General features: G+C 46.9%; 1 protein-coding gene across 1 annotated transcript in view; it reads right to left on the minus strand.

The window, feature by feature from the left end:
- The window catches only part of LOC115096424 (epidermal growth factor receptor substrate 15-like 1), a 348,080-nt gene that overhangs the window by 320,045 nt on the left and 576 nt on the right, over window positions 1-27,459 (minus strand). The window contains exon 2 of the mRNA XM_029611002.1: window positions 13,065-13,127. Within this exon, the coding sequence (XP_029466862.1) occupies window positions 13,065-13,127 (63 nt within the window). The remainder of the gene's footprint in view (window positions 1-13,064; window positions 13,128-27,459) is intronic.

Below are 27,459 nucleotides of genomic sequence, written 5' to 3' on the forward strand. Positions count from 1 at the left end.
GAGTCAAGACTGATTTACTGTCCACTTGAGTATGGTAAGCCACTATAGTGCCGAGGTGCACCCGTACAGAAGAGGTGGCGAGGATGAGTCAGAAAGGTGGAGCAAGTACTTCAGGAGATGCATAGGCTTGCGGGAAAATAGGTCCAAAGTATTTTGTAAACAACATTCAGTGTACTTGTGCCATTTGAACGCATAATTCCTTTCAGTGGAAGGTTTCCTAGAGGAGACATGTCTGCCCACACTTTCTTTAGATAAATGAAGATCCTCATCATGGAGCAGTCATCATCCAAGCTGTGACATTGAGTCCTGAAAGGCTAGAATGATATAATATCCCATATTTCTACATCAACAGTACAGGGTCTATTCCTAGATTCACAGGAGAACCGCTGCAAAGTTGTACTAGATATGCATACCATATCTGCCTAGGTCATACCTGAAGAACTTTCTACACTGTTCTGGCAATTAACAGTGGAAAAGCAAACAGTCGAGGAGGAAAGCATCGAGCCAACTTGTGATCACTTGGTAGATCTGAGAAAATCTGATTTAGTTTTGTGCTCTGCTGTGATGCGAACAGATTCACCGATGGTAGACTCCATAAGCTGAAGAGTTCGTTGACTGCTTTAGAGATCACTTGTGTGGTTGAAACACTCTGCTTAGTCAATCTGCCAGCATGTTGGAGATGCCTGGCAGATAAGTGGCCTGAAGAGCTTTTTGATTTGTCTCCACCCAATACCAGATTTTTAGGGCCTCTTGACAGAGGTGCCATAATCCCATTCATCCTTGCCTATTGTCATAAAATATGGCATCCTGGTTGTTAGTTTGAATCAGGATGCTGTTTCCCCGAAGAAGATGCACAAAGGTTAATAAAGCATATCTGATTGCTCTCAATTCTAGAAAGTTGATTTGATAGCAGCTCTCTTGAAGAGTCCAGAGGCCTTACATTTGAAGAGTTCTGATACACGCAAAATCTATTTTGTAGGGGACCAATCAAAAAAGGACTCTTTCTTTGAGAACTCTTGGGTGTAACCACCACAGTAACTTTCGTTTCATAGTCATCGTGATCTGCACTGGAGATGACAGAGTTTGAATTAGTTGATCCCACTGGGAATGTAGACTGCAAAGAAGGAAGCAGATGTGAAGACGGGTCAGCAGAACCACATGGATGGCTACTGCTATATGTCCAAGAACCATTAAGAGTCACTTCGCAGACGAGTGAGATGTGAGAGAGTTGCAGATAAGCGATGCCATGGTGTTTGCTCAGTCAGGAGGCAGGAATGTTCTTTCCTGATTCAAGTTAATGCAAGCCCTGATGAATTTGAGGTACTGAGTGGGCTTCATGGTTGATTTCTCAAAGCTGGTTGAGCTCAGCAAATGTAGTACTTTATCCCTTGAGTTTTCTGTGATGAGCCAATTAGTCCAGGTACAGGAAAATATGTATTCCCTGGTGACAGAGATGAGCTGCTACTAACACAAGGCATTATGTGACGACCCTTGGGGCTGACAAGAGGCCAAACGGGAGTACTTTATACTGAAAGTGGGAATAATCCGCCTGGTAGCAGAGGGAGCATTAATGCAAAGGGTTAATGGGTATGTGAGCATATGCATCTTTCAGATCCAAGGAACACATCCATTCATCTTTCTATATACAAGGTAGTATTCATGCTGAAGGAGTTCATTCTGAATTTCTCTCAGAGAATATATGTGTTCAGGCATTTCGAGCTGAGAATGGGCCACAGACCCTTGTTTTCTTGGGGATAAGTAAGCATTCAGAATAGAATCCTAGGGCATGTTGAGATGCTGTAACTGGTTCTATCACTCATTCTTGGAGAAGCGATTGGGCTTCGTCAAAGAAGCAGTAAATGAAATGGAGCACCAAACAATGTAGAAAGGACGGAGGCAGGGAGAAACCAAATGGTACCTAGATTGCACAATTTGAAGGACCAGGGGTCCTTGGTGATCTGACACCGTGCCTCAACAAAATGTTGGATTCTTCCCCCTCCTGGGAGAGACAGAAATGGATTGTTGGGAGGGATCAAAAACTAAGGTTTGGTTTGGGCCTGAAGTGCAGGTTTCTGTTGCTGGTGTTCTCTTTGACGAGGCCTAGCCAGAAATGACTGCAGTCGCTGGGCTGGAAGGGGTGATAAAGAGTATTATTGAAAAGAACGGTAAGGCCTCCTAATGACTTATGGTTGTCTGTATGGAAAGAAGTGACATTGTGTGGTGGAGAGCTATTCAAGAACTGTTGAGAACTGCACCTCTACATTCTGATCTTTAATATGGGCGACCATTTCATGGAGCTTTTCATCAAAAACACTATTGCCCAAGCAGAGGAAGTCCATTAGTTTTTTGTGGATGTCCTCACTGATGCTACTTGTACAAAGCCTCGCCATATATCTAGCACCAATAGAGGCTGATAAAGTATGTAGAATGGAATCAAAAGATTCATATACTGATTGGAGATGGTGGTGGATGCCCTCTTCTGCACCTAGGAATGGTTGTGGATAGTAATTGCCTTGCTCCATGGCAGGTAAGAAAGGCTTCAACTTTTGAAGGCAGTCATGTCTGTACTGCAGTATGAAGAATTAATGGATAGTAATACGAGCAAAGAGCACTGCAATTTCTTGCCAAAGTTATCTAGAAGCTTGTGGTCTTTTCCAGAAAGAGAATTTGAATGAATGCATATCTTCTTCACTTTCTTCAAAGCAGATTCTACTACTATAGATTGGTGAGATAGCTGGATGACAGCAAAGCCTGATGATTGTTGGACTCTGACTTTGAGGTCTAACTTGCTAATGGCTGGGATAATCAAAATGGGAGTTTCCCAAATTCACTTTTGTAGAGCACTGAGAATGTCGTGAATTGGAAGGGTTGCTGGTTCAGCTGGAGTGTCCAGTATTTGACGAAGCCCCTGGAGCTCAGATCAGGGGTTGACATGGATGCCCAGTACAGTACTCATCTTTTCCACACATTTAGAATAAGTCAGATCCTCTGGTATAAAGGTGTGGTCCGGAGTATCTGGAAAAAGATCTGAGGGTATGCCAGCAGAGTCTTCATCAGAACCTATAGGTACAGGGTTGTTTATCTAAGATGAAGAAGGCAAACCAGGAGAGGCTTCCGGTTGACTCAGAGGAGCCACCTGGTCTAATACCTCCGACCTGCTTGAATCTGCTACAATAGATAATGAAGAAAGCCTGAGCAAGGGTTCTGATGATGAATGCACCCCTATAGGCAATACTGGTACTCCAGACTATAGAGGCTGGAATGTTCCTTCCATCTCCTTGATCTTCTAGTCTGCGATTTGGTCAAATGACTGATGTGGTATAGATGGTGGAACATTCTTTTCTCAAACCAGGATAGAAGGCCTGTTAGAAGTGAGTGGTACTATAGAGATCACTGGGTCTGTAATCTCCAGGCAAAGTCCATCCGTCACTAGTCTAGGAGGGGTAAGTGCCCTGGTTATTGGTGGCAGCAGGGGCAATATGAGCCCCTCTACCATCAATCCAGGATGGGCTATATAAAGCTGTATTGGCAAAGCAGCTTGATAAATCAAAGTCTGAGATTAATGGCTTTTATGAAGTAAAATGTTTGGGTGCCTTGGATGTCTTGGCATGCTTTGACAGGTCTTTGGAGATGCACGTTGAGCAGCCCGGCGCAGGCCGAAAATATTGTGTTGGATGCATCAGAGCTGTGCCGTGGGTTCTAGCACTGTGCATCGCAGGATCACATATGGAGGCCGCAGGCTTGTGTGGCAGAGTATCAAGCACTGAGTACACTGGTATGTTGTGCACCTCAATGCACCATAGACATTACATTGTTGATGCACTGTTTGTCGCCGATGCTGTTGGCACGGATGGCACCAGTGCTGATGCACTGCACTTAGAATGGACATAAACATAAGAAATTGCTGTACTTCATCAGACCAAGGGTCCATCAAGCCTAGTATCCTGTTTCCAACAGTGGCCAATCCAGGCTACAAGTATCAAGCAAGTATCCAAACACTAAGCAGATCCCATGCTATTGAGGGTCCCATGTTACGAGGGCTCCAGTGATTGATGCCACTTTGCTTTCGATGCAAGGTGACTGGTGGAACTTGACCCCCACAGCTTCGGCCAGAGTGAATAGGGGAGTATTTGATGAACTTCCACTCAATTCCTTTCCTGACAAGGCAGACAAGGCTGCAGTGCAGGATGAGGACCAACTGCGAATCCAGAGTGATTTACATAAGAACATAAGAACATGCCATACTGGGTCAGACCAAGGGTCCATCAAGCCCAGCATCCTGTTTCCAACAGTGGCCAATCCAGGCCGTAAGAACCTGGCAAGTACCTAAAAGCTAAGTCCATTCCATGTTACCATTGCTAATGGCAGTGGCTATTCTCTAAGTGAACCTAATAGCAGGTAATGGACTTCTCCTCCAAGAACTTATCCAATCCTTTTTTAAACACAGCTATACTAACTGCACTAACCACATCCTCTGGCAACAAATTCCAGAGTTTAATTGTGGGTTGAGTAAAAAAAGAACTTTCTCCGATTAGTTTTAAAGGTGCCCCATGCTAACTTCATGGACTGCCCCCTAGTCTTTTTATTATCCGAAAGAGTAAATAACCGATTCACATCTACCCATTCTAGACCTCTCATAATTTTAAACATCTCTATCATATCCCCCCCCCCCCCCCTCAGCCATCTCTTCTCCAAGCTGAAAAGTCCTAACCTCTTTAGTCTTTCCTCATAGGGGAGCTGTTCCATTCCCCTTATTTTGGTAGCCCTTCTCTGTACCTTCTCCATTGCAATTATATTTTTTGAGATGCGGCGACCAGAATTGTACACAGTATTCAAGGTGCGGTCTCACCATGGAGCGATACAGAGGCATTATGACATTTTCCATTTTATTCACCATTCCCTTTCTAATAATTCCCAACATTCTGTTTGCTTTTTTGACTGCCGCAGCACACTGAACAGACGATTTCAATGTGTTATCCACTATGACGCCTAGATCTCTTTCTTGGGTTGTAGCACCTAATATGGAACCCAACATTGTGTAATTATAACATGGGTTATTTTTCCCTATATGCATCACCTTGCACTTATCCACATTAAATTTCATCTGCCATTTGGATGCCCAGTTTTCCAGTCTTGCAAGGTCTTCCTGCAATTTATCACAATCTGCTTGTGATTTAACTACTCTGAACAATTTTGTGTCATCTGCAAATTTGATTATCTCACTCGTATTTCTTTCCAGATCATTTATAAATATATTGAAAAGTAAGGGTCCCAGTACAGATCCCTGAGGCACTCCACTGCCCACTCCCTTCCACTAAGAAAATTGTCCATTTAGTCCTACTCTGTTTCCTGTCTTTTAGCCAGTTTGTAATCCACGAAAGAACATCGCCACCTATCCCATGACTTTTTACTTTTCCTAGAAGCCTCTCATGAGGAACTTTGTCAAACGCCTTCTGAAAATCCAAGTATACTACATCTACCAGTTCACCTTTATCCACATGTTTATTAACTCCTTCAAAAAAGTGAAGCAGATTTGTGAGGCAAGACTTGCCTTGGGTAAAGCCATGCTGACTTTGTTCCATTAAACCATGTCTTTCTATATGTTCTGTGATTTTGATGTTTAGAACACTTTCCACTATTTTCCCTGGCACTGAAGTCAGGCTAACCGGTCTGTAGTTTCCCGGATCGCCCCTGGAGCCCTTTTTAAATATTGGGGTTACATTTGCTATCCTCCAGTCTTCAGGTACAATGGATGATTTTAATGATAGGTTACAAATTTTTACTAATAGGTCTGAAATTTCATTTTTTAGTTCCTTCAGAACTCTGGGGTGTATACCATCCGGTCCGGGTGATTTACTACTCTTCAGTTTGTCAATCAGGCCTACCACATCTTCTAGGTTTACCGTGATTTGATTCAGTCAATCTGAATCATTACCCATGAAAACCTTCTCCATTACGGGTACCTCCCCAACATCCTCTTCAGTAAACACCGAAGCAAAGACATCATTTAATCTTTCCGCGATGGCCTTATCTTCTCTAAGTGCCCCTTTAACCCCTCGATCATCTAACGGTCCAACTGACTCCCTCACAGGCTTTCTGCTTCGGATATATTTTTTAAAGTTTTTACTGTGAGTTTTTGCCTCTACAGCCAATTTCTTTTCAAATTCTCTCTTAGCCTGTCTTATCAATGTCTTACATTTAACTTGCCAACGTTTATGCTTTATCCTATTTTCTTCTGTTGGTTCCTTCTTCCAATTTTTGAATGAAGATCTTTTGGCTAAAATAGCTTCTTTCACCTCCCCTTTTAACCATGCCGGTAATCGTTTTGCCTTCTAGTTCCTAGATTCAAAGAGCCTTAGACCTCCATGAGTATGGAGACTTTTGTCTGCAGGAATAGCAGTTCTTCTGGTCATGATCCCAAGGCATCAATAATACAAACCATAGCCGATGGTGAGGGACAAACTTCTCACAGATACAGCTCTTAAAATAGTTCACCATAGTTGATTTCTCCTTCTGCCCAGATAAAGCAAATGTTGCTTACCTGATGTAACAGGTGTTCTCACAGGACAGCAGGATGTTAGTCCTCACAAATGGGTGACATCGAGGATGGAGCCCACCACGGAAAACTTCTGTCAAAGTTTAAACAGAACTTTGACTGGCCCCTACTGGGCATGCCCAGCAAGGCACTGACCCTGCAGCCAGCAGGGGTCTCCCTTCAGTCTGATTTTCAAAGCTACAGGCAGTGCCTAGAAAGTAAAAACAAAACGAACCCAACACCGCGGGGTGGCGGGCGGGTTTCGTGAGGACTAACATCCTGCTGTCCTGTGAGAACACCTGTTACATCAGGTAAGCAACATTTGCTTTCTCACAGGACAAGCAGGATGGTTGTCCTCACAAATGGGTGAGTACCGAGCTGAGGATGTCCTGACTTGCACCAAATGCTCCCAACGACGTGCAACAGGCAGTACAAGTGGGGTGGAATTTGGGAAAGGGCATCCGCACCCTACCGGGAAGGTGGAAGGGTGTTGGTACATCAGGTTGGAAAAAGGTTACGCAAGACAGATTGGCCGAAGATGGAGTCCTGTCTTCCAGCTTTGTCCAAACAATAGTGGGCTGCAAAGGTATGGAGAGAACTCCAGGTTGCAGCCCTGCAGATGTCAGGAAGCGGCACCGATCGAAGGTGTGCCACTGACGTCGCCATGGCCCTCACAGAGTGTGCTTTGACACGGTCTTGGAAAGGAATGCCAGCCTGCTCATAGCAGAAAGAAATGCAGTCCGCCAACCAGGAGGAAAGAGCCTGCTTACCCACAGGTTGTCCTAACTTGTTAGGATGGAAAGAGACGAATAATTGAGTGCTCTTCCTGTGAGAAACTGTACGGTCTAGGTAAAAGGCTAGAGCTCGTTTACAGTCTAGGGTATGCAGGGTCTGTTCTCCAGAGTTGGAGTGGGGCCTGGGAAAAAAGATAGGTAGTATGATGGATTGATTGATATGAAACTCAGAAACTACCTTAGGTAAAAATTTAGGGTGAGTGCGGAGTACCGCCCGGTCCTGCAGGAGTTTAGTGTAAGGCGGATAGGTAACTAGGGCCTGTAATTCACTAACCCTGCGAGCTGAAGTGATAGCCAAAAGGAATAACACTTTCCATGTGAGATACTTTAACTCACAGGAGTGCAGAGGTTCGAAAGGAGGTTTCATTAGACGACCAAGAACCAGATTAAGGTCCCAGGATGGGGCCGGAGGCCGTAAGGGTGGCTTCAGATGGAGCAAGCCTTTAAGAAAACGTGTTACTAGGGGTTGTACTGAAATAGGGACACCCTGTACACCTTTATGGAAGGCGGCTACCGCACTGACATGCATCCTAATGGAAGAGGTTTTAAGACCTGATTCAGAGAGATGCCATAAATAGTCCAAGAATTTGGAAATTGGACAGGAAAGGGGATCAAGGGACTGAGAAGTGCACCATGATGTGTACCTTTTCCATTTGTATGAGTAAGACTTTCTTGTGGAAGGCTTTCGTGAAGCTATCAGGACTCGAGAAACGGAATCTGAAAGGTTGAAAGGCTGAAGGACTAACCTTTCAACATCCATGCCGTCAGGGACAAGGCTTGGAGGTTGGGATGGAGGAGGCATCCGTCGTTTTGAGTGAGCAGATGCGGGTCCTTTCCCAGAGGAATGTGCCTGCGGATGGAGAGATCCTGGAGTATTGGAAACCATACTTGGCGTGGCCAGTAAGGTGCTATCAGGATCATGGTTCCTCCGTCCTGGCGTAGCTTCACGAGAGTCTTTGACACAAGAGGAAGTGGGGGGAATGCGTAGAGCAGACCGGTTGTCCACTTGAGGGAGAATGCATCCCTCGGCCGAGAGTTCTGGCTCCGAATGAGAGAGCAGTAATCGTCCACTTTGTGGTTCTGAGGGGACGCAAAGAGGTCTATGCGGGGAGAACCCCACTTGTGAAACAGAGAGGTCGCTACCAGAGGATCGAGTGACCACTCGTGCGGTCGGAAGACACGGCTCAGCCGGTCTGCCAATACATTGTCTACTCCCGGCAGGTAAGTGGCCCTGAGGTACATAGAGTGGGAGAGGGCTTCCGCCCAGATCTGCGCAGCTTCCTGACACAGAAGGAAGGAGCCTGTGCCTCCCTGCTTGTTTATGTACCACATGGCCACTTGGTTGTCCGTCTGGATTAAGATTATCTGATGAAAGAGATGATCTTTGAAAGTGCGGAGCGCATAGCGGATTGCTCGAAGTTCCAGGAAATTGATCTGGTGTTCGGCTTCCTCGTTGGACCATAACCCTTGGGTTTGAAAATTGTCCACATGGGCCCCCCAACCGATGTGGGAAGCGTCGGTGGTTAGGATAACTTGCGGATCCGGTGGAAGAAAGGGTAAGCCCTGAAGGAGGTTGACCTGAGTCGTCCACCAAGTTAAGGATAGGCGCAGCGCTTGTGTGACTGTGATTATGGAGGACAGAGGCTGAAAAGCTTGAATCCATTGTTGTCGTAGAGTCCATTGTGTTACCCTCATGGCTAGTCTGGTCATGGAGTGACTTGAACCGAGGATGCCATGTGTCCTAGGAGAACTAGGAATTGGCGAGCTGTGGCAGTGTCTTGAGACTGGAGCTGGTGAGCTAGGGACATGAGAGTTTGGACCCGTTGTAGCGGAAGGTAGGCCTTTGCCTGTAAGGTGTCCAAGTCTGCCCCAATGAAAGATAAGGTTTGAGATGGGACGAAGCAAGATTTCTCGTAATTGACAAGAAACCCTAAGGAAAGGAGTGTGTTGATTGTCAATTGTAGGGAGGACCGGGCAATCTGAGGGGTGGAGGCCCTGATCAGCCAGTCGTCCAGATAGGGGTATACGTGGACACCTTCCTTCCTGAGGAATGCTGCTACCACTACGAGGCATTTGGTGAAGACCCGTGGAGCAGATGCCAGACCGAAAGGCAGTACTCGGTATTGATAATGGTCGCGGCCTACGAGAAACCGCAGATATTTGCGATGGGATTGTGTTATCGCAATATGGGTATAAGCTTCCTTGAGGTCGAGGGAGCATAGCCAATCCCCTTTCTGCAGCAGAGGGAGTAACGTGCCCAGGGTTACCATCTTGAACTTTTCTTTTTGCAGATACTTGTTGAGGGCTCGAAGGTCTAAAATTGGACGTAGCCCTCCTGATTTCTTTGGAATTAGGAAGTATCTGGAATAGAATCCCTTGCCTCGTTGAGAGGGAGGAACGAGTTCTATAGCATTTGATTGCAGAAGAAGAGATACTTCCTGTTGTAATTGAGCCAAATGGCTGGATAGACTCCACGCTTGAAGCGGCGGGGAGTCTGCCGGAAGAGTTATGAAATTGAGGTGGTAACCCTGTGCGATAATCGCCAGCACCCACTGGTCTGAGGTAATCCGTATCCAATGCTGTAGAAAGTGGCACAGACGACCCCCTACAGGGATGTGGGGGAGTGGGATATGGCATGTGCTCCGAGTCGGGAAGTCAAAGGCCTGCCGCAGGCCCGGGGGGTGGGGCTACAGCAGGTCTTTGTTTCCGAGGTTGGCGTGGCTGAGGTCTGGTGGAGGATCGAGCCGGACGAGGCCTAGTCGACGGAGGGTAATAACGACGTGGCCGAAAGAATGACTTTTTGGAGTCCTTCTTAGGTGGTGGTTTGGAGGATACCTCAGATGGAACAGACGAAAGTTGTTTCAACGTCTCGTGGTGATCCTTCAATTCCGCCACAATTTGTTGAATCTGTTCTCCGAACAGATTATCCCCTAAGCAGGGTAAATCGGCTAGACGATCCTGAACCTCTGGGCGAAGGTTGGATGATTTTAACCAAGCCCAACGTCTGGCTGAGATGGCAGTAGCTGAGACTTTCGTGGAAGCATCGAAGATATCGTAGGCCGTTCGGATCTCGTGCTTCCCAGCTTCAAATCCTTTGTGAAGGAGGGCTTGAAGCTGTGGCTGGTATTGGTCCGGTAAGGTGTCAGCGTAGTCCTGCATTTGTTTAAGGATAGCTCTGTTGTACTGAGTCATATAAAGTTGGTATGAAGCTATACGAGATATCAACATAGCCCCATGATATACTTTCCTTCCCACACTATCAAGAAATTGGTTGTCCTTGATAGGGGGAGTGGAAGAGTGTGGCTTTAAACGCTTGGCTTTCTTTTGCGCAGACTCAACTACAACAGAGCGATGATCCAGTTGAGACTTCTGAAATCCTGGTGCTGACTGAACGAGGTAGGTTGAGTCAGCTTTTTTATTGACTGGTGACACAGATGAAGGGTGATTCCCAGTTTTTCTTTAAAAGATCCAGAAATACTTGGTGAATGGGGATGGAAGCGATGATCTTGGGGGCATCCAGAAATTGGAGCAGCTCCATCATTTGGTGCCTGTCATCGGTCTCAGATTGCAGCTGAAAAGGCACAACTTCTGACATCTCCTTTACAAAATTTATAAAGGAGAGATCTTCAGGAGGAGATCGTTTTCTACTCTCTGTAGGAGATGGTGGGGATGGTAAATCTGTATCTGAAGATGAATCATCACCCCAGGTATCATAAGGATCATGTAAGGTTTGCTGTCCTGAAGGACCTGGTAGAGGATCCAAAGGCATCGATGGAACCGGTGCTGCAAGCGGAACAGTGAACGGCATCGAGGGCTTTGGGGCCACCGATGGAATCGGTGCCGATCTTGGAATCGATGGAGCCGAAGGATAAATCGGTGGAAAGGTATGTGAAGGCACCGATGGAACGACACCGGACGGAGGAATCCGGAACGGTGTTTCTCCTGTCGATGAATGTCCTTCCGGAGATGATGGTGTAGTCGGTGCTAATGAAATCACCGATGGAAGGGCGCGCATAAGTGCCTCCATACGATTTAGTATCGGTGCCAACGCTTCCACTATAGGCTCGGTGGTCGGTTCCATCCTCGGTGGCAGAGTCGGTGCTGAGGTCGGTGCCTGAGGCGGTGCCGGAATCGGTGCCGGAGGCGGTGCCGGTGGAGGCTGGAATCTTCGCATCGCATTCTCGATGGCCTCCTGGACCAGCCGGTCCAGTTCTGCCCGGAGACCAGGGGTAAGCATACCCGGCTCGACGGGAGAGGGAGGCTGAGGCAGGGCCGGAGGGACCACCGTAACCGGTGGGATCACGGCCCCCGCACCCCGGGAGGGTGAGGGTTTCCTCGGTGCCTGCGAACGAGACGTGGACGGTGCCAGGTCCGACCGAGGCTTTTTCTTCGGTGGCTCGGCCTGTTCAGAGGTCGATGGTTGCGGATCCTCGACGGGCCGAGACTTGTGCCGTCGATGGCGATGCTTATCCTTCCGATCTCCTCGGTCATCCGGGGAGGGGACAGGAGTCGACGGCCGAGAAGTCATCGATGGTGGACGGTCACCGGCGGGTTGGCGATGGTGGTGCAACTTCGACGGTGCCGGTTCCGATGACGTCGATGCTATCGATGGCGTTGGGGTGGGTGCATGGAAGAGGAGCCCCATCTTCTCCATCCTGGCCTTGCGACCCTTAGGTGTCATTAAGGCACATTTGGTGCAAGTCAGGACATCATGCTCACTACCCCAAACATAAAACACAAACCCTATGGGGGTCAGTGATGGACATAGTCCGGGTACAATCCGGACATCGACGGAACCCCGTCGCCATGGCTTAAGGCCAAATTTAGGCGCGGGCTCAGTAAGTTCCCACAGGCCTCAAGGGCCAAAATCGACGGCCGCCGATTAAAAAAGGGAAAAAACTTACCGTTTTCCGCGAAAGTGACAAAAATTTGTCGAAGGGAGACCCCTGAGGGGCAAATTTTCTTCGGATAGAAAAATACCGAATTCCTGTCAGGAACGTGGTAAGAGAGCTCCTTTCACCGCGTGGCAACTGCTGCGCGGAAAAAAGAAGACTGAAGGGAGACCCCTGCTGGCTGCAGGGTCAGTGCCTTGCTGGGCATGCCCAGTAGGGGCCAGTCAAGTTCTGTTTAAACTTTGACAGAAGTTTTTCCGTGGTGGGCTCCATCCTCGATGTCACCCATTTGTGAGGACAACCATCCTGCTTGTCCTGTGAGAAGGTAAAGCCCACACTTTGTCGTCAAGATTTTTTTTTTTTTTTTAGTACCACTGAAACGTGCTATTGTGGGGCTGCAGAAGCAGCAAGGCAATTTAAGAAGAAACTGCAGCCAAAAAACTATTCAAAGGAGGTTTTAGGATTGTTAAAGAAAAAATGTGAGAAAGGCAGATCACATCTGTGCTGAGCTTGGACAAAAAAATGATTGAGGAGACTCACGAGGCAATGCCTGCATGTGCGGGTACTCCCGCACATGCTCAGTAGAGCTCAAAGCTCTACTAGCTTGGAGAGACAAATCCGTTCACTGCCACCAGACGATGTCACCCACATGTAATGGCTAACTCAGCCTGCTCATCAATGGAAAAAGATTTTGCCATAATTACAGTAGGCAAAAGGTACAACCCTGATGCTTTAAGGTATAAAAAATGCATACATACATTAAAAAATCTCCTTATATAAAGTGCTGCTTCTTTACACATAAAAACCCAATTAGCATTCCTTGGGAAAATTTTGATTACTCACACGCCGCCTTTCTGTTAGCGCTGTGATTTCACTTCCTATAGAGGATAAATAACCTGACAGTGTCTTTGGAAACCAAAGGCAGAGCAGATAAGAGAAAAACAGACAAAGAGACATCATTTAAAAGCTGCTACTTAAAAAAAATGTGTATAGATCTATACACACTTTTAAAAAGGAAGCAACATTCCAGCCCTCCAATTCTGGAGAACCAATAGGTACTGTTTAATAATTTAACTACCTCAAATATGGACCTCCCCCATTTAAATTAACAGCAAATTGTGAAGCTGATTTTATAAGCAGTGAGTTTGAACTTCTTTTTTCCCCCATTGGGTTATTTTAAATGTCCAGATGAGGCCCTCTTTTACCTACTGAAGCAGGTCTCTAAGCTAAGTCGCTTGGACAAAATTAAATCTTTTAGGTTCCATCAATGTGTGGCTGCTTGATGGCCATGTATGCCATTTATGCCAATGGTTGAAAGTACTTAAGGAGGAGAACCATCAAGAGAACAAGGACTGATGTCAAGTTTGTAATGGAGTACGGGAACTTTCAGGAAACACAATGGGAAATGATGAGGTCAACATTTTAGAATAAATGATTTTACACCCACTTCCTTGGGTGATAAAATCAAATGCAATGCTCATAATGCTTGGAAAGAAGAGAGATTGTCAGATAAGTAACAGGCACCATATGTCTGGGTCTATTCTAGTGTTTTACAATGTCAGCTCAGGAGAGATGAACCCCTCCCCCCCCTCAGCTTTGTGCACCATTTTTCACCACAGAAGGAATGACCAAAAAAATCACTTAACCAGATGATGAGCACAAAAGATGTGGAAACCAAGAGTGCACAGGTATCCTAAGCATCTTAATTTTACAGCAATGTATTACTGAAGAAGACTTTCAAACAACGATAGAGAGATGACAACATCAGTCAGCCAGAAATATCCATCAAATTGCACAACATATTTGGGGCCAGATTTATCTCTCAAACAACTCTAGGCACAAGAGCATGGGAGGAAGTGGCTCTCCCTCAACTGCAGGATAGAGGAGAAACAGGGAGGCTATTGCTGAAGGTGCACCACAACCAATGGGCAGGTCCTCCTGCTTCTCCAGGCAATCCCCTCTCTCAGGCACATTGCATCATTCAGAGATAAGGTGCCCCTTGTCTCTGAATGATGCACTTGGCCCTGAATAAATTCTGATATTAACAGTCTTACACACATTACAAGCATTTCCCATGGATCCATGGAACAATTTGGGGATGAGGTGACTTTAAATTACTGATCTGACTCTCTGATGTTATTTTCTGGCCACTGTTTTCTTGTGTGGTCTCTCCTGCATAATTTTAAATGTCAAAAGGCAGCAGGAACCAATTCAGGAGAGAGTTGACTAAACCAAGTATGAATAAATCACAGGGCACCCTGCACATGAAGAATTAGAATGGGCATAAATAAAATTGGGAACCATGAGAACTGAAAGAGAGAGAAATCTTTACTCTTGGAAAGCCAATGCACACTCCACCCTAAGACACAGCTGGTAATTCATTAAATTTCTATGCTTGAAGCTCTAGGTTCCAGTCAAAAAATTTATGACTGGATTGAAGTAACACTAGATTAATGAGACAAGTAAAGTAAAAATGCACAGTACTGTGGGTAGTCACCATGGAAAACTGTAGGAAAATGGACAATCCATTCACCAAACTGCTGGTCCCTACAGACAGTGGGACAGCTTCATTCTGTAGCTTAATCCTTACTAGTTCTTTCACAGGACTCAAAAGAAACAAAATCAATTTATAAAATTACTTCTGCAGCACTCAGTTCTCTCACCTATTATTCCTACTATTTAATTAATCATACACAGCACTAATAAAGCTGGGTCTTTTATTGCATGTATTGACCATACATGTTCACTGTATTTGAAGTCAGTTATAGTTTTATAAAGCAGAGTTGCTTACCTGTAACAGGTGTTCTCAGAGAACAGCAGGATGGCAGTCCTCACACATGGGTGACATCAGATGGAGCCAGCATGGAACTGATCTCAAAGAATCTAGAACTTTCAAACATGCTCGATTGAGCATGTGCAGCTGTAGTCATCACCCTGCCCCTAGGAAGAGTCCCTCAGCCATAATACAGCTTAATACATGGAGAAACCAACTTCCAGGGGAGGCGGGAGGGTTTTCTGAGGACTAACATCCTGCTGCTGTCCTTGGAGAACACTTGTTACAGGTAAGCAACTCTGCTTTCTCCCAGGACAAGCAGGATGGTAGTCCTCACACCTGGGTGAATCCCAAGCTATAGGCTCTCTGAGCAGGACAAAGCAGGAACTCGCACCATGCTGAAAGCACCACCTCTGTCCCTTTTGCCTTTGAGGCAGCCAACAACACAAAGGGGTCTTAGGCAGGAAAGAGTTGGGTTCTATAAAGAGAAAACCATAGGAAACAACAGATACGGAGGCAGAGAGAGAGATTCTATCTTACCCTGTGGAGGTAATTTCTTCTTGTGCACCGGGACTTAATATTTCTTTTGAGACTTGCCTCTGTGGAAACCCAGGGGTAGACGCTAATCTGCCCGACGGATCAACACCAATCAGCTGCGGCTACGTAAGAAGGAGGCGCCGGAAGCAGAGGTAAAAGGGGCTTCCCTTCGATTTTGTCTCCGAGGCAGAGAGAGAGATTCTATCTTACCCTGTGGAGGTAATTTCTTCTTGTGCACCGGGACTTTAATATTTCTTTGAGACTTGCTCCGTGGAAACCCAGGGGTAGACGCTAATCTGCCCCGACAGATCAACACCAATCAGCTGCGGCTACGTAAGAAGGAGGAGCCAGAAGCGGAGGTAAAAGGGGCTCCCCCTTCGGCACGAAGCTGCCGACAGCGCGCTGCCGAAGCCACGCGCCTAAGGGGCGCGCGCGGCTTTGTGAGATTGCCCCCACCACCAAGAGAAAGGGCAAAGATTAACGCCTCCTCTTGGTATGAATGGCAGATTCAAATCAGAGAACTGTTGCTGATGGTTAAACTCACCCCTTAAATTACCCCTGTAGAGGGGGCCGCGATAGGGGAAGATTTGGAGCGGAAACTTCCCCTTTTGGCCAATGACATCACACTTAGTCCGGGGGCGCCTGAGATACCAACCCCGCCTGGTAAAAATGGGGGAGGACCCCAAGAGTTACCAGGCACTCCCCTTCAGGTTCGAGAGATGTCAGAAGGATTACAAGTTTCAACCATATCTTCTGAATCAGGAAGTCCTGAGGTTCAAGAGTTTATACCTAAACAGGGCAGTACACCAAAAAATGAAAAGAAATTGGAAGAGTGACCGTTACATTTATTACAAGGAAATGTGGAAGAAAAGAATCCCCAGAAAATAATTATAAAACCTGGTACCATCACTATGGAGACTCTTTGGAATTTCATTGCTAAACTTGATTCTTCTATTTTGAAACTTGCTGATGTAGTACAAGAAACAAATGTTGTTGTGAAAAAAAATTCTGATATTTTAGCAGGTCAACAAAAACAGATCCTTAGTATTGAAAAAAGGGTAGATCAAGTAGAAAAAATACAAAATTTGCAAATTAAGGCAGAGGATGAAATTCAGAAAAAGATTGAAAATCTAGAAAATTATACACGAGCGCTGAATTTAAGGGTTATAAATTTTCCCAAAATCGAGAAAATGAGCCCGGTGGAATTGTTTAGGTCCTATGTGATTCAAGTGTTAAAACTACCAGAACAATGTTTACCCACAATAACAAAAGCTTTTTATGTAAACGCAAAAGCAATAGTAAAAGAAAGAGGAAAAGTGGTAGACAATGAGGAAGTTGTAGATAGGGATCTGAAGATAGGTACAGAACAATCTATGAATATATCAGATTTCCTGATGAAATCCCAGGAAGAAATATATTTTGAAAATCGAGGTACAATGTTAGTAACCTTCGCATTTGTTTCTGATAGAGAAAATATTCAAAAGTATTTTTTCAGGAATAGAGGTAAATCCTTTTATGGGCAAAAAATCTGGATTTACCCAGATTTAGTCAGGTCCACACAAATTAGGAGGAAAAGGTTTTTAGCATTTAGAAAAAATGTAATTGATAGTGGGGGACAATTCCTGTTGAAATATCCCTGCAGGTGTGATGTGAAATTTAAAGGGAAGGACCATCAGTTTACAAACCCTGAACATCTTAGAACCCTGTTTGGGATTGAGGAGCAGGCAGTAGGTAAATAAGGGGTGAGTACCTTATGTTTCTATAGTTGTATTACATCTTGTGTGCGCTCATTAAGTAGACAATGCTTTTCTCATTTTCTTTTTAAGATATACAGATTATTGTGAGGTAGTAAGGGATTATATATTATATTTACTTAATTCTTTTAACACAATACTCTGTAATTCTAGATGCAAGTGATATTGTATGTATTAATTTTGAAACTTGATAAAGAATAAAAAAAAAAAGAAACAGATACAAAACCCCAATGCATAGCAGAGGCGCCTAAGGCAGGAGACTGATGCGAGTGCCAGCAAGAAACATACTCCGCATCATGGAAAACATTACGAGCAGGGTTTTGGATCAGGAAACTCTGATAAAAATAGGTCTAGAACCTCCTGGATACAGGAAAAAGTCTAGAGATACAACCAAAAAACCAACTGGGGTTTGAGAAGTCCCCAGAAAGAAACTGCGGTCCACTAACATCCAAAGAACAGAATGTTTCTGCAGAAGTGCACCCATGTTTGCCTGATAGGCATAATGGGCAGAAAACCCAAGCAATGTTTGTAAGAATAATCAGCAACAATGACAGGGTCAGTGACAGACCCTGCGGTGCCAAAGCATCAGACATAGCTGACCAGCTGGACAGCCTCAAGAGTTTCAGGGGATGAAAGACAATCCTTGAATGGGATTACTAGTCCAAACCCCCAAGCAGGGAGATACATTAGGCCTGAAGTTCACCCACACTGCACCCTGTCAAGGGCAGGGCTATCCATCCTGTCTATAGGATAGGTGAGCAGGAAGTCACTTTGGGCAACCTAGTGAAGTGAGAAAAGCTAAAGGCAGTACTGGCCAGGACTTGGCAAAAATATAGGGGAAAAGTGGTGTCTCTTTCCCTGCAGGTATACACGAAGATATACCAAAAATGCCTTAGCTCCCCCACCTCCCCCGAAATTCCAACTGGAAGTTGGACAGAGCGAAGAACACAAGGAGGCAGACCGCTGGAATGCTGGGGTAAACACAAGTCGCTAGGTTGTATAACTCAGCCCCAAGTGAATAACTCACTGTCGATTCCATTAAGGTGTTACCCACCAAGACTGAGCTTTCAGCTTGCTTGGAACAGCTGAAACTGAGAGCAAATTCCACACTGAAGATATCCAGAGACACTCCACTAAGAGACAGGAAGCCGGAGTGACGCAAGTGCAAACCCTGTCAAACAGGATTTCTTCACTGGCCTGGAAACTCTACCAGGGCAGGGCAAGGGCGATCTCGGGACAGATTGCCCCAAACCTGGCTTAGGTATTAATACCTCAGCCATGATAGCATATATTTCCCCCAAGTATATGCTGTCTGGTAAATGGAACAATCGTTGCTTGAACCAGGACTCCCCTGCCGCAGACAGGGTTATCCCTAAAATGGGTAAGTATAGCTTGTGAGCCTCTGCACCTCTGTTCGTTTTCCTTAGTGTGGACAGATGGACTCAAGACCAGTGGGTATATGCTTCCCTGCCAGCAGATGGAGACAGAGCAAACTGACATCACAGTATATTTAGACCTGCAATGACCCCAGCCTGTCAGTATTCTCTTCAAAAGCAATTGTGGACAGACTAGCAAAAGCGATTAAAAGCATGTAACCAGAACTGTACGCAACCAACTATAAACAATGAACTCACGTAAGATTCTAGGTACCCCAAGCTAGGGACTGGATGAATGCTTACCAGTGATCCCTTGGGATCCAGAGCCTCACAGGAGGACTGACACATTCATGCAGTAGCCAAGGGCGGGAAGCTGAGTCCATCTATCTACACTAAGGAAAACAAAATTATCGGTAAGTAATTTCCCCATTTCCTAGCATGTAGACAGATGGACTCAGGATCAGTGGCATGTACCAAAGCTACTCGCCAACAGGGTGGGAGGATACCCACAGTCCAGTCAACACAGCACATGCAAAGGCCACATCCTCTCGGGCCTGCATCCAGACGATAAAACCTGGAAAAAGTGCGAAAGGAGGACCACGTCGCAGCTTGGCAGATCTCAACAAGAAACAAACTAACCTCCTCCCATGACACTGCCTGAGCCCTAGTGGAATGAGCCCTAACCGGAGTAGGCAACATTTTTTCAGCATCCATATATGCAGCCGTGACTACCTCCTTAATCTAACAAGTTATGGTAGCCTGTAAAGCTGGAGCGCCCTGCTTACTCCCACCATGGAGAACAAATAGGCGATCTGTCTTTTGAAAAGGTTCCGAAACCTCCAGATACCACACAAGTTGCTTGACATCCAAGGAGCGATACTCCTCCGCATCCCTAACCTTATCTAGGGATAGCAAGGAGACAGACTGATTCAAATGAAAGTCCGAGGCTACCCTGGGCAAGAAGGATGGAACAGTAAGCAGTTTTAATGCCCCCAGAGTCACCCAAAGGAACGGCAACCAACAAGACAAGGCCTGCAGCTCAAGACATTTGACATGCTGAACATATAGTCACCAGGAACACAGTCTTCAAGGTCAACAACTGCAAGGAAAGGCTACGCAGCAGTCAGAACATAGGGCCCGCCAAATAATCCAACACCAAGTTAAGACTCCACAATGGAACCAGTAACCTCAAGGATGGCCTAAGATGCTTCACTCCCTTCAAAAAATGGATGAGACAAGGAAACACATTCACCAGGCCTCTGAAACAGGCAAGAGCCGCAACCTGCACCTTCAAGGAATTAAGGGCCAATCCTTTATTCAACCAATCCTGCCAAAAATCCAAAATGTAAGAGATCTTCACTGAATGAGGAAGAACACCCCGCACTTAATACCAGGCCTCAAAAACGCTCCAAACCCGCCCAAAGGCAAAGAAAGTGGAGAACCTATGAGCATGGAATAAGGTGGCAATCACTGCAGAGGAATCACCATGCTTCAAAAGGCGAGCCCACTCAAGGGCCAACCCGTAAGACAGAACCAAGTTGGATCCTTGTGATTACCGGTCCCTGCTGTGACAGATCCACGTGGAGGCAAAGGGGGGTCTCCACCAGGAGTCTTCGCAAATCTGCAAACCACGGCCACCTGGTACAGTTCGGTGCCACTAAGAGTACTAGCCCCCTGTGGCCTTCGATCATGTGAATTATCCTGCCCAGCAAGGGCCACAGAGGAAAGGAAGAAAGCAATCTGTCTTCTGGCCAGACCTGTCCGCGAGCATCTATTTCCAGGGATCATGGATCTCTCCTGCGACTGTAGAATCAAGGAACCTTTGCATTGTGAGAAGTCACCAGCAGGTCTAGGAACGGAAGGCCCCAGCAATCCACAATCAGCTGAAATGCCTTGGCTGACAAAACCCTCTCTCCTGCTGAGAAAGTCCTCGCTTAACGTTGTCTTTTCTTGCAATGTGAGATCATCTGCAGCTGACCTTCCACCCATTCCGTAAGCTGGTTTACTTCCTGCGACACTTGCTGGCTCTTGGTTCCTCCCTGGCTATTGATATAGACCACTATCATCGCATTGTCCAATATCACGCAAACCACTTGATCCCGCAGCCTAAGGCTTAACTGCAAGCATGCCAGCTGTACCGCTCAGGCCCCCAGGCGACTGATGTTCCAGCAGGATTCTTCGGCATTCCAACGTCCTTGGGCCATTAATGCCAGATAGTGAGCCCCCCAACCGTGGAGACTTGCATCTGTCGTGAGTACCAACCAGGTCAGAGAGGATAAAGGAACTCTCTTTCTCAGATGATCCTCCAGCAACTATCACTGGAGGTGGGATCAGATTTCCATCGGCAAGAGGAGCCGAACCGCATAGTCCTGAGACTGTGGGTTCCAACGGGACAGCAGAGAGCGCTGAAGAGGATGTATATGCGCCCTCGCCAAAGGTACCACTTCCAGGGTACCCGTAGGTAGGACCACAACGTTGGGCACATGGTGTTCACCAACTGACGCACTTGAGACATCAATTTCTGAATCCGAGCTTCTGGTAGGAAAACTCTGTCCTGCCCCATGTCAAACCAGACCCCCAGATTCTAAGACGACTGGGATGGCTAAATATTGCACTTGGTCAGGTTCACCACTCAACAAAGCTCCTGCAATAAGGAGATCACCTTGTGTGTCACCAGGCGGCTCTCTTCCTGAGACTTGGCTCAAATCAGCCAGTCGTCCAAATACGGGTGCACCAGGTTCCCTTCTTTTCGCAAGACCGCTACTACTACCACTATCATAACCTTGGAAAATTTCCTGGGAGCGGTGGCAAAACCAAAGGGCAGCGATCAAAAGTGATAATGGCACCCCAACACAGCAAAGCATAGAAAGCATTGGTGTCCCAATCAGATGGCTAAATGAAGGTAAGCCTTTAACAGATTCAAGGAAGTCAGAAATTCCCCCGACTGTACCATCATTATCACAGAGCACAAGGTTTCCATGCAAAAATGAGTCACCTTCAAATGATGGTTGACCCTCTTGAAATCCAGGATGGGACGAAAAGAGCCCTCCTTCTTGGGCACAACAAAATAAATTAAATATCACCCCATACTTTCTTGAGACATGGGCACCGGAACCACAGCCCTCAGCCTGAGGAGCCTTTGAAGCATGAACTCCACTACCTGCTTCTGTGGGGAGGGGCAAGGGAACACCATGAACACGTCCCGAGAAATACTGGGAATTTCCAGCACATATCCTTCTCATATCACCTTCAGGACCCTCTGGTCCGACGTGATCTCGACCCACCTCCGATAAAAGAGAGAGACGTCCCCCTATCTCTTGTTCCAGAAGGTGGGTTGGCAAACCTTCATAGGGAAGCTCGGGAAGATCTGCCACCCGAGCCCGCTCCTCTCTTGGGCGTTCAGGGACAGAAGGACTGAGACCTACCGAAAGGCTGAGTCTGCTGAAAGGTCGACCCTCTAAAGGAACAAAACCACATGGAACCCCAAAGATGACCCCTCATACCAAAGGGTGCTTTAACTGCTTATCTTCCAGCAACTGAGGAACCAGAGACTCGCCCCACTTACTGGCCAGTTTCTCCAACTCGTTCCCAAACAAGAGTGAGCCTTTAAAAGGCATCTTGGTAAGATTAGCTTTGGAGGCTGTGACAGCTTACCAATTTTGCAACCAGAGTTGACACCTGGCTGCTATCACCGAAGCCACACCTCTGGCCGAGGTACAGACTAAATCACAGCCTGCATCTGCTAAAAAGGTGGCAGCAGGTTTCATAACCACTTTGAAATTCTTCTAGGCTCATCAACTTCCTAAAAGAGAAACAGACAAGATCATGCCACTAGGGCACAACAGGAAGCAATCTGTAAAGTCGCTGCCACTGCTTCAAAGGCTTGCTTAAGAATAGCCTCAATTTCTCCTATCATGTACATTCTTCAAAGTCGCTCCTCCCTCTATGGGGATAAGTCGTCCGCTTAGACAGCACACCACAGTGCATTCCGTTTGGGAAAACGCACACACTCTCACACAGCCAGATCCAGAGGGTACAGGGCTTCCAATGTCCAACCTCCCCCCCCCCTCTTAAAATTTGCCTCTGGGGTGTCCCATTCTATATCAATCAATTCCCAAATGGCACCCATCACAGGTAAAAAAAACCAAAACAAAACAAAAAAACCAAAAAACCCAAGAGGCTTTACGTACGGAAACCGGATTCTTCCTCAACTCAACACAGCGTCGGAAGCAGGGATACCCAGCTGCTTCAAGATCTGGGAAATCAGGGCCAGCAGTTCATTGCTACGAAAGAACAGCAACATGGTTCGATATGATTCCAGTCCTGGAGGAATTTCCCCATCTTCCAGGGAGTCAGGATCAACCTCATCATCAGAGCCAACTAGATTCCTGTCAGGATCACCCACAGGGAGCTGAGGCGAGCTCCAGTGCTTAAGCATACGGCTGGAAGAGGGAGGAGCCACCGGCTGAGGGTCTGACCAGACAGGAATGGGGGAAGCGGAAGACTGCGCCTGAAGAAAAGTTTGTAAGCCTTGAAAAAATTCCACCCAAGAAAAAGCAGCCAGATCCAGACCAAGTCCAGAAGGAACTGGGTCCCACAGAACTGCCCTAGTCTGCAGAGGAGCCAGTCAAGGGAGAACCAAGATCTAGCATCCCTCCAGTCAAAGCCGTGACCAACCAATCATCAGAATGGGAGAAGCCAGGCTTAGCAAAATTCAAGGAAGTTCGGGAAGGTCTGCAACCCGAGCTCGCTCCTCTCTTGGGCGTTCAAGGACGGAAGGACTGAGACCTACCGAAAGGCTGAGTCTGCTACCATTTTGTTCAATCGTAATTCTAGTAATTCTCCTCTACCTACCCAGTTCCTTGCTCAGACTGTGGACTTTTTCCTCAACCACTTCTTGGTTGATACACCGTCGAACCCTGTAAATAGTTACCCAGTTTCCATGTTATCTTGTTATTCTCTTGTACTCATAGTTATTGTTATATGTAATGGCACTGCCAAAAAGTTTTAAGTTATCTGTAAACCGATACGATGTGCAAACGGTTGTCGGTATATAAAAATCTCTAAATAAATAAATAAATAAATAAAGGAAGTCAACTCTCCCTGAGCGTCTGAGCAGCGCTGACACAGGTTAGAAACCAGGTCAGGCTGAGAAGCCCTAATATGATAGGCAACACAAATAGGAAGACTCTTAGGCTTCTTGCTTATCGGCGCCATCACAGTGGTAAACGTGCTTCTGAATGGCTCACACTCAAAAGGGGAATGTGCACAAAAAATAAGCGCCTAGTAGGAAGTGCAGCAAGGCGCATACACAATTTGTGCACCAAGCTAAGCATGTGAACAGTTTAAAATTTGTTCTCACAAAACGCACACCCAAAAACTGAGCACACGACGTCCCATAGAGCCGATGCACTGTACATGCCGACAGCCTGTAGAGGGCAGCACAGCACATATAGAAGCTTGCAAAAAAAATGCCGCCGCATACTACCATACAGTGTGCAAGAAAAAAACCTAAGTGCGAGGCCTAGCCCACTGGGGGCCGTCAACCCGCCAGGCTGCCCAGTTCCCCAACCCCAAGGGGAGCAGGAACAAATGTCAGTACAGCACACTGAGCACGGAGTCCAAAGGAAGTCCTGAAACCCCCCTGTCTTTGATTCAAGGTAAAACTTCTCTCTCTTTTTTTTTTAAACCTTGCCTGAGCTCAGCACTTACCGGTTGAGTACAGAGATGGTCTCCAGCTGCGAGGAGAGAGGGCATCTGCCATCATCGTCACGCTTGGCCTCCTGCATCCACTGCCTTTCAGCTGAACTAGCAGCTAAGTCCATGCCGGTGAAACCCAGCTACGGACCAAGGCACACCTTTGAGGGACCACAGTAATCACCTCAGGAATTCTCAACTGGGGGAGGGAGCTTTAGGTATCACCACAGGAGAGCAGGGCTTTTTTTTCCTTAATTTAGAATTTAAAATTTCTCGTTCCAAAAAGCTTGAAGCAATCCCCATAGGGAGATGCATGTACACCATCTTCAGGAAACGGAGAATACAGGAATGCTGGGTTCACTGCAGGGCTATATATTATTGTTATTATTTATTTGTATACCATCAATCTGAATGATCAATCTTGGTGATTTATATATATTGTGACGTTAGCTTGCTCCATCTCTATCTGCTGGCAGGGGAGCATAAACCCACTGGTCCTGAGTCCATTTGTCTACACACTAGGAAAACAGAGCCCTCTGCTGTAAAAGCACGCTCACCAGTACTCAAAACAGTGGTATCCCATCCTAGGGATGACGGCACACCTATGACCCCACTCGCTGTACTTGAGGGTAGAATCCCACGGCACAGCAAGGAAAAAACACCACTTGCTAGAGTTGGTGGCTGCGCGCTGTCAAAGCAAATCACAGAGTGTCAGATGGCATCTTCCTTGCCAGTGTTCCCCAGCACTTTGTGGTGCAGGATTGACTATAGCAGAACCCTGGCATGGCTGAGAACTACACAGACAGGGAGAATGCTGCCAGTCATCACCCGAGGTGCTTGGAGTAGATGCCTTGCTGTACACCTAACCACACATGCTGTGCTCCACTGTTACAGTAACTCCCTGCAAAATGCATAGGAACAATGTGACGACAGCATCCCCAGTATCACTGGGGCTCTGGGTATGGTATGGGGGCTGTGTCCAGCTCCAAGAGGCTGGACACAGCCCTTGACACTGCGTCAGGAATGGCTTACCACCATTTCCCTCATGGATCAGCAGCAGTGAAGTCCATGGCGCCAACGGTCTACTGGTGCCCACAGTGGTGAGAGCGCCCGTAGGGCTCATAGCAATTTTGCACTCACCAACGATGGATCACATCAAGGGCACCAAATGACACTGCACCTAGGGCTTTGACAGCACTTGACAATCTTTTTATCAGTTTGATAGTATATAGTGCTATCCCGAGCACACATGTGCCCGTGGACTTCAACAGCCCGGTGGCACCAACAGAGACCACAGTACCAGAAGGCATTGATGGACCAGTGGTACCAAGAATGCCTGGGGCATCTGCAAGCAGAGGCTCTGCAGTCCCAACATGCCTCATTGGTGCCAAGAGGCACTGATGACTGCCAGTGCCACTGACTGTTCCCCTCGGCTCACCTATCCGTCCGAGTTAGTCAATGCTGCTGGCTTGATGGCATCCCTCGCCAGCAGCTATGGCTGACAATAGCCTCACTAGCGCTTATTAACACAGATAGTGCCCCGATCTCAGTGGCTCAGGGCCACCAAGATCATCGGCATCCATGATACCTGATAGCCGTAGGTCACTGATGGGACAGCACAATGTCCCTCAGTGCCCCATCGGAACTGCCAAGGAGCTTCGAGGGCACCACACCACTGTGTCAGGATGCCAGCATACCAGGGTGCTTTAAGTAAATGGTAACCCCGGCGCTCTATCCATTCAAGGCCAAAATCCCTGTTGCTCGAAGGCTTCAGTGGTGCTCAAGGTCTCTCAAAAGCTCTGACTGTCAAAGACCTCATGGACAACCAGGGCGCGCAATGGCGATCCCAATGCCTTATTGGTGGTGCTCAACATTGTCGAGAGTGGCAACAAAAGGCATCAGTGGCCTCCATGGCATCGAGGACATCTATGGTATCAGGGCAGCTCCGCACTGCAATGGACCCGAGAGCGGCCGTGGTATTGAGGCTGTGCACCTCAACAGCATCAAGGGCGGCCACTCACGCACCTCTGGCATCAAAGGCACAGAGGGCATCAAGAGCATCGACATTGAGGAGGACCCTGGCACTTGATGGCAGACCTGGTCCCAGACACTTGACTTTGGTGCTTGCCATTTCTCCGCCAGAGACCAAGGCACTTGATGACTCTGGTGCATCAAGAGTCCATATCAACAGATGCCTACAGTTCAAAAGGCCCTAACAGCATCAAGGCAGTCACACCCTAAGGCATTGAGGGTGCCCCGGCACCTCGACAATGTCAAGGGTGACCTTGGCACTCATGGCAGTCCTGGTTCCTGACGCGGTCCAGACACTGATGTGTCAGATCAATGGTGCGCTAGTCGCAGATGTGCATGGGCAACCGGCACTGGGCATGGCACCAAATGTGCAGAAGCAAGCTGCTTATCCAGGCTCCTGCTCACCCTCTTTCACAAGGAGACTGCATTGCCATCACCAGCAAGCAGGAGGGGAGGCTATGTCATTCAGGGCTCCAGCCCATGAAGACTAGTTCCTTTGAATGTAGGGAGGATGAACTCTTCCCCCCACAGGAACAGTGTAGTCTTCCATCTCTGCACTGTCTGAACCTCCATCGATGTTGATCGATCAGTGAAATGACATAGAACTCCTGCCTGGGTAGAATTCAGGCAAGTCCCAAGCTCAGCGGCCTACACAGATTACCCATGGACTACATTCAGTCAGTCCTGCCAGCGTTTGACAAAGGTACAAAAAGACAGAGCAAGGCGAGGACACAGATGCTAAACTGTAGGGCAGTTTTTTTTGTTTTTTTTTAAATAAAGGATAGAAATAGACTCTGCCAGACTGTACAGCAATTAAGGCCTGCCATACAGCTGGAAAACAAAGGAAAGAAGGGAAAAGAAATAAAATTACCGAAAGGTAAAGGAAAGCAAACCGCTGCGGCTCTAGAAAACATTTGTAAAAACTTTGAGGAGAGCAAAGCTCAATACCATGAGACACACAGCTCCACGGGAAAAGAGAGACTGAGACACTCTGCCTAGGGGGCAGGGTGATGACTACAGCTGCACATGCTCAGTAGGGCGTGTTCGAAAGTTCTAGATTCTTTGAGATC

The sequence above is a fragment of the Rhinatrema bivittatum genome, chromosome 8 (assembly GCF_901001135.1).
Source record: "Rhinatrema bivittatum chromosome 8, aRhiBiv1.1, whole genome shotgun sequence".
Taxonomy (NCBI): Eukaryota; Metazoa; Chordata; class Amphibia; order Gymnophiona; family Rhinatrematidae; genus Rhinatrema; species Rhinatrema bivittatum.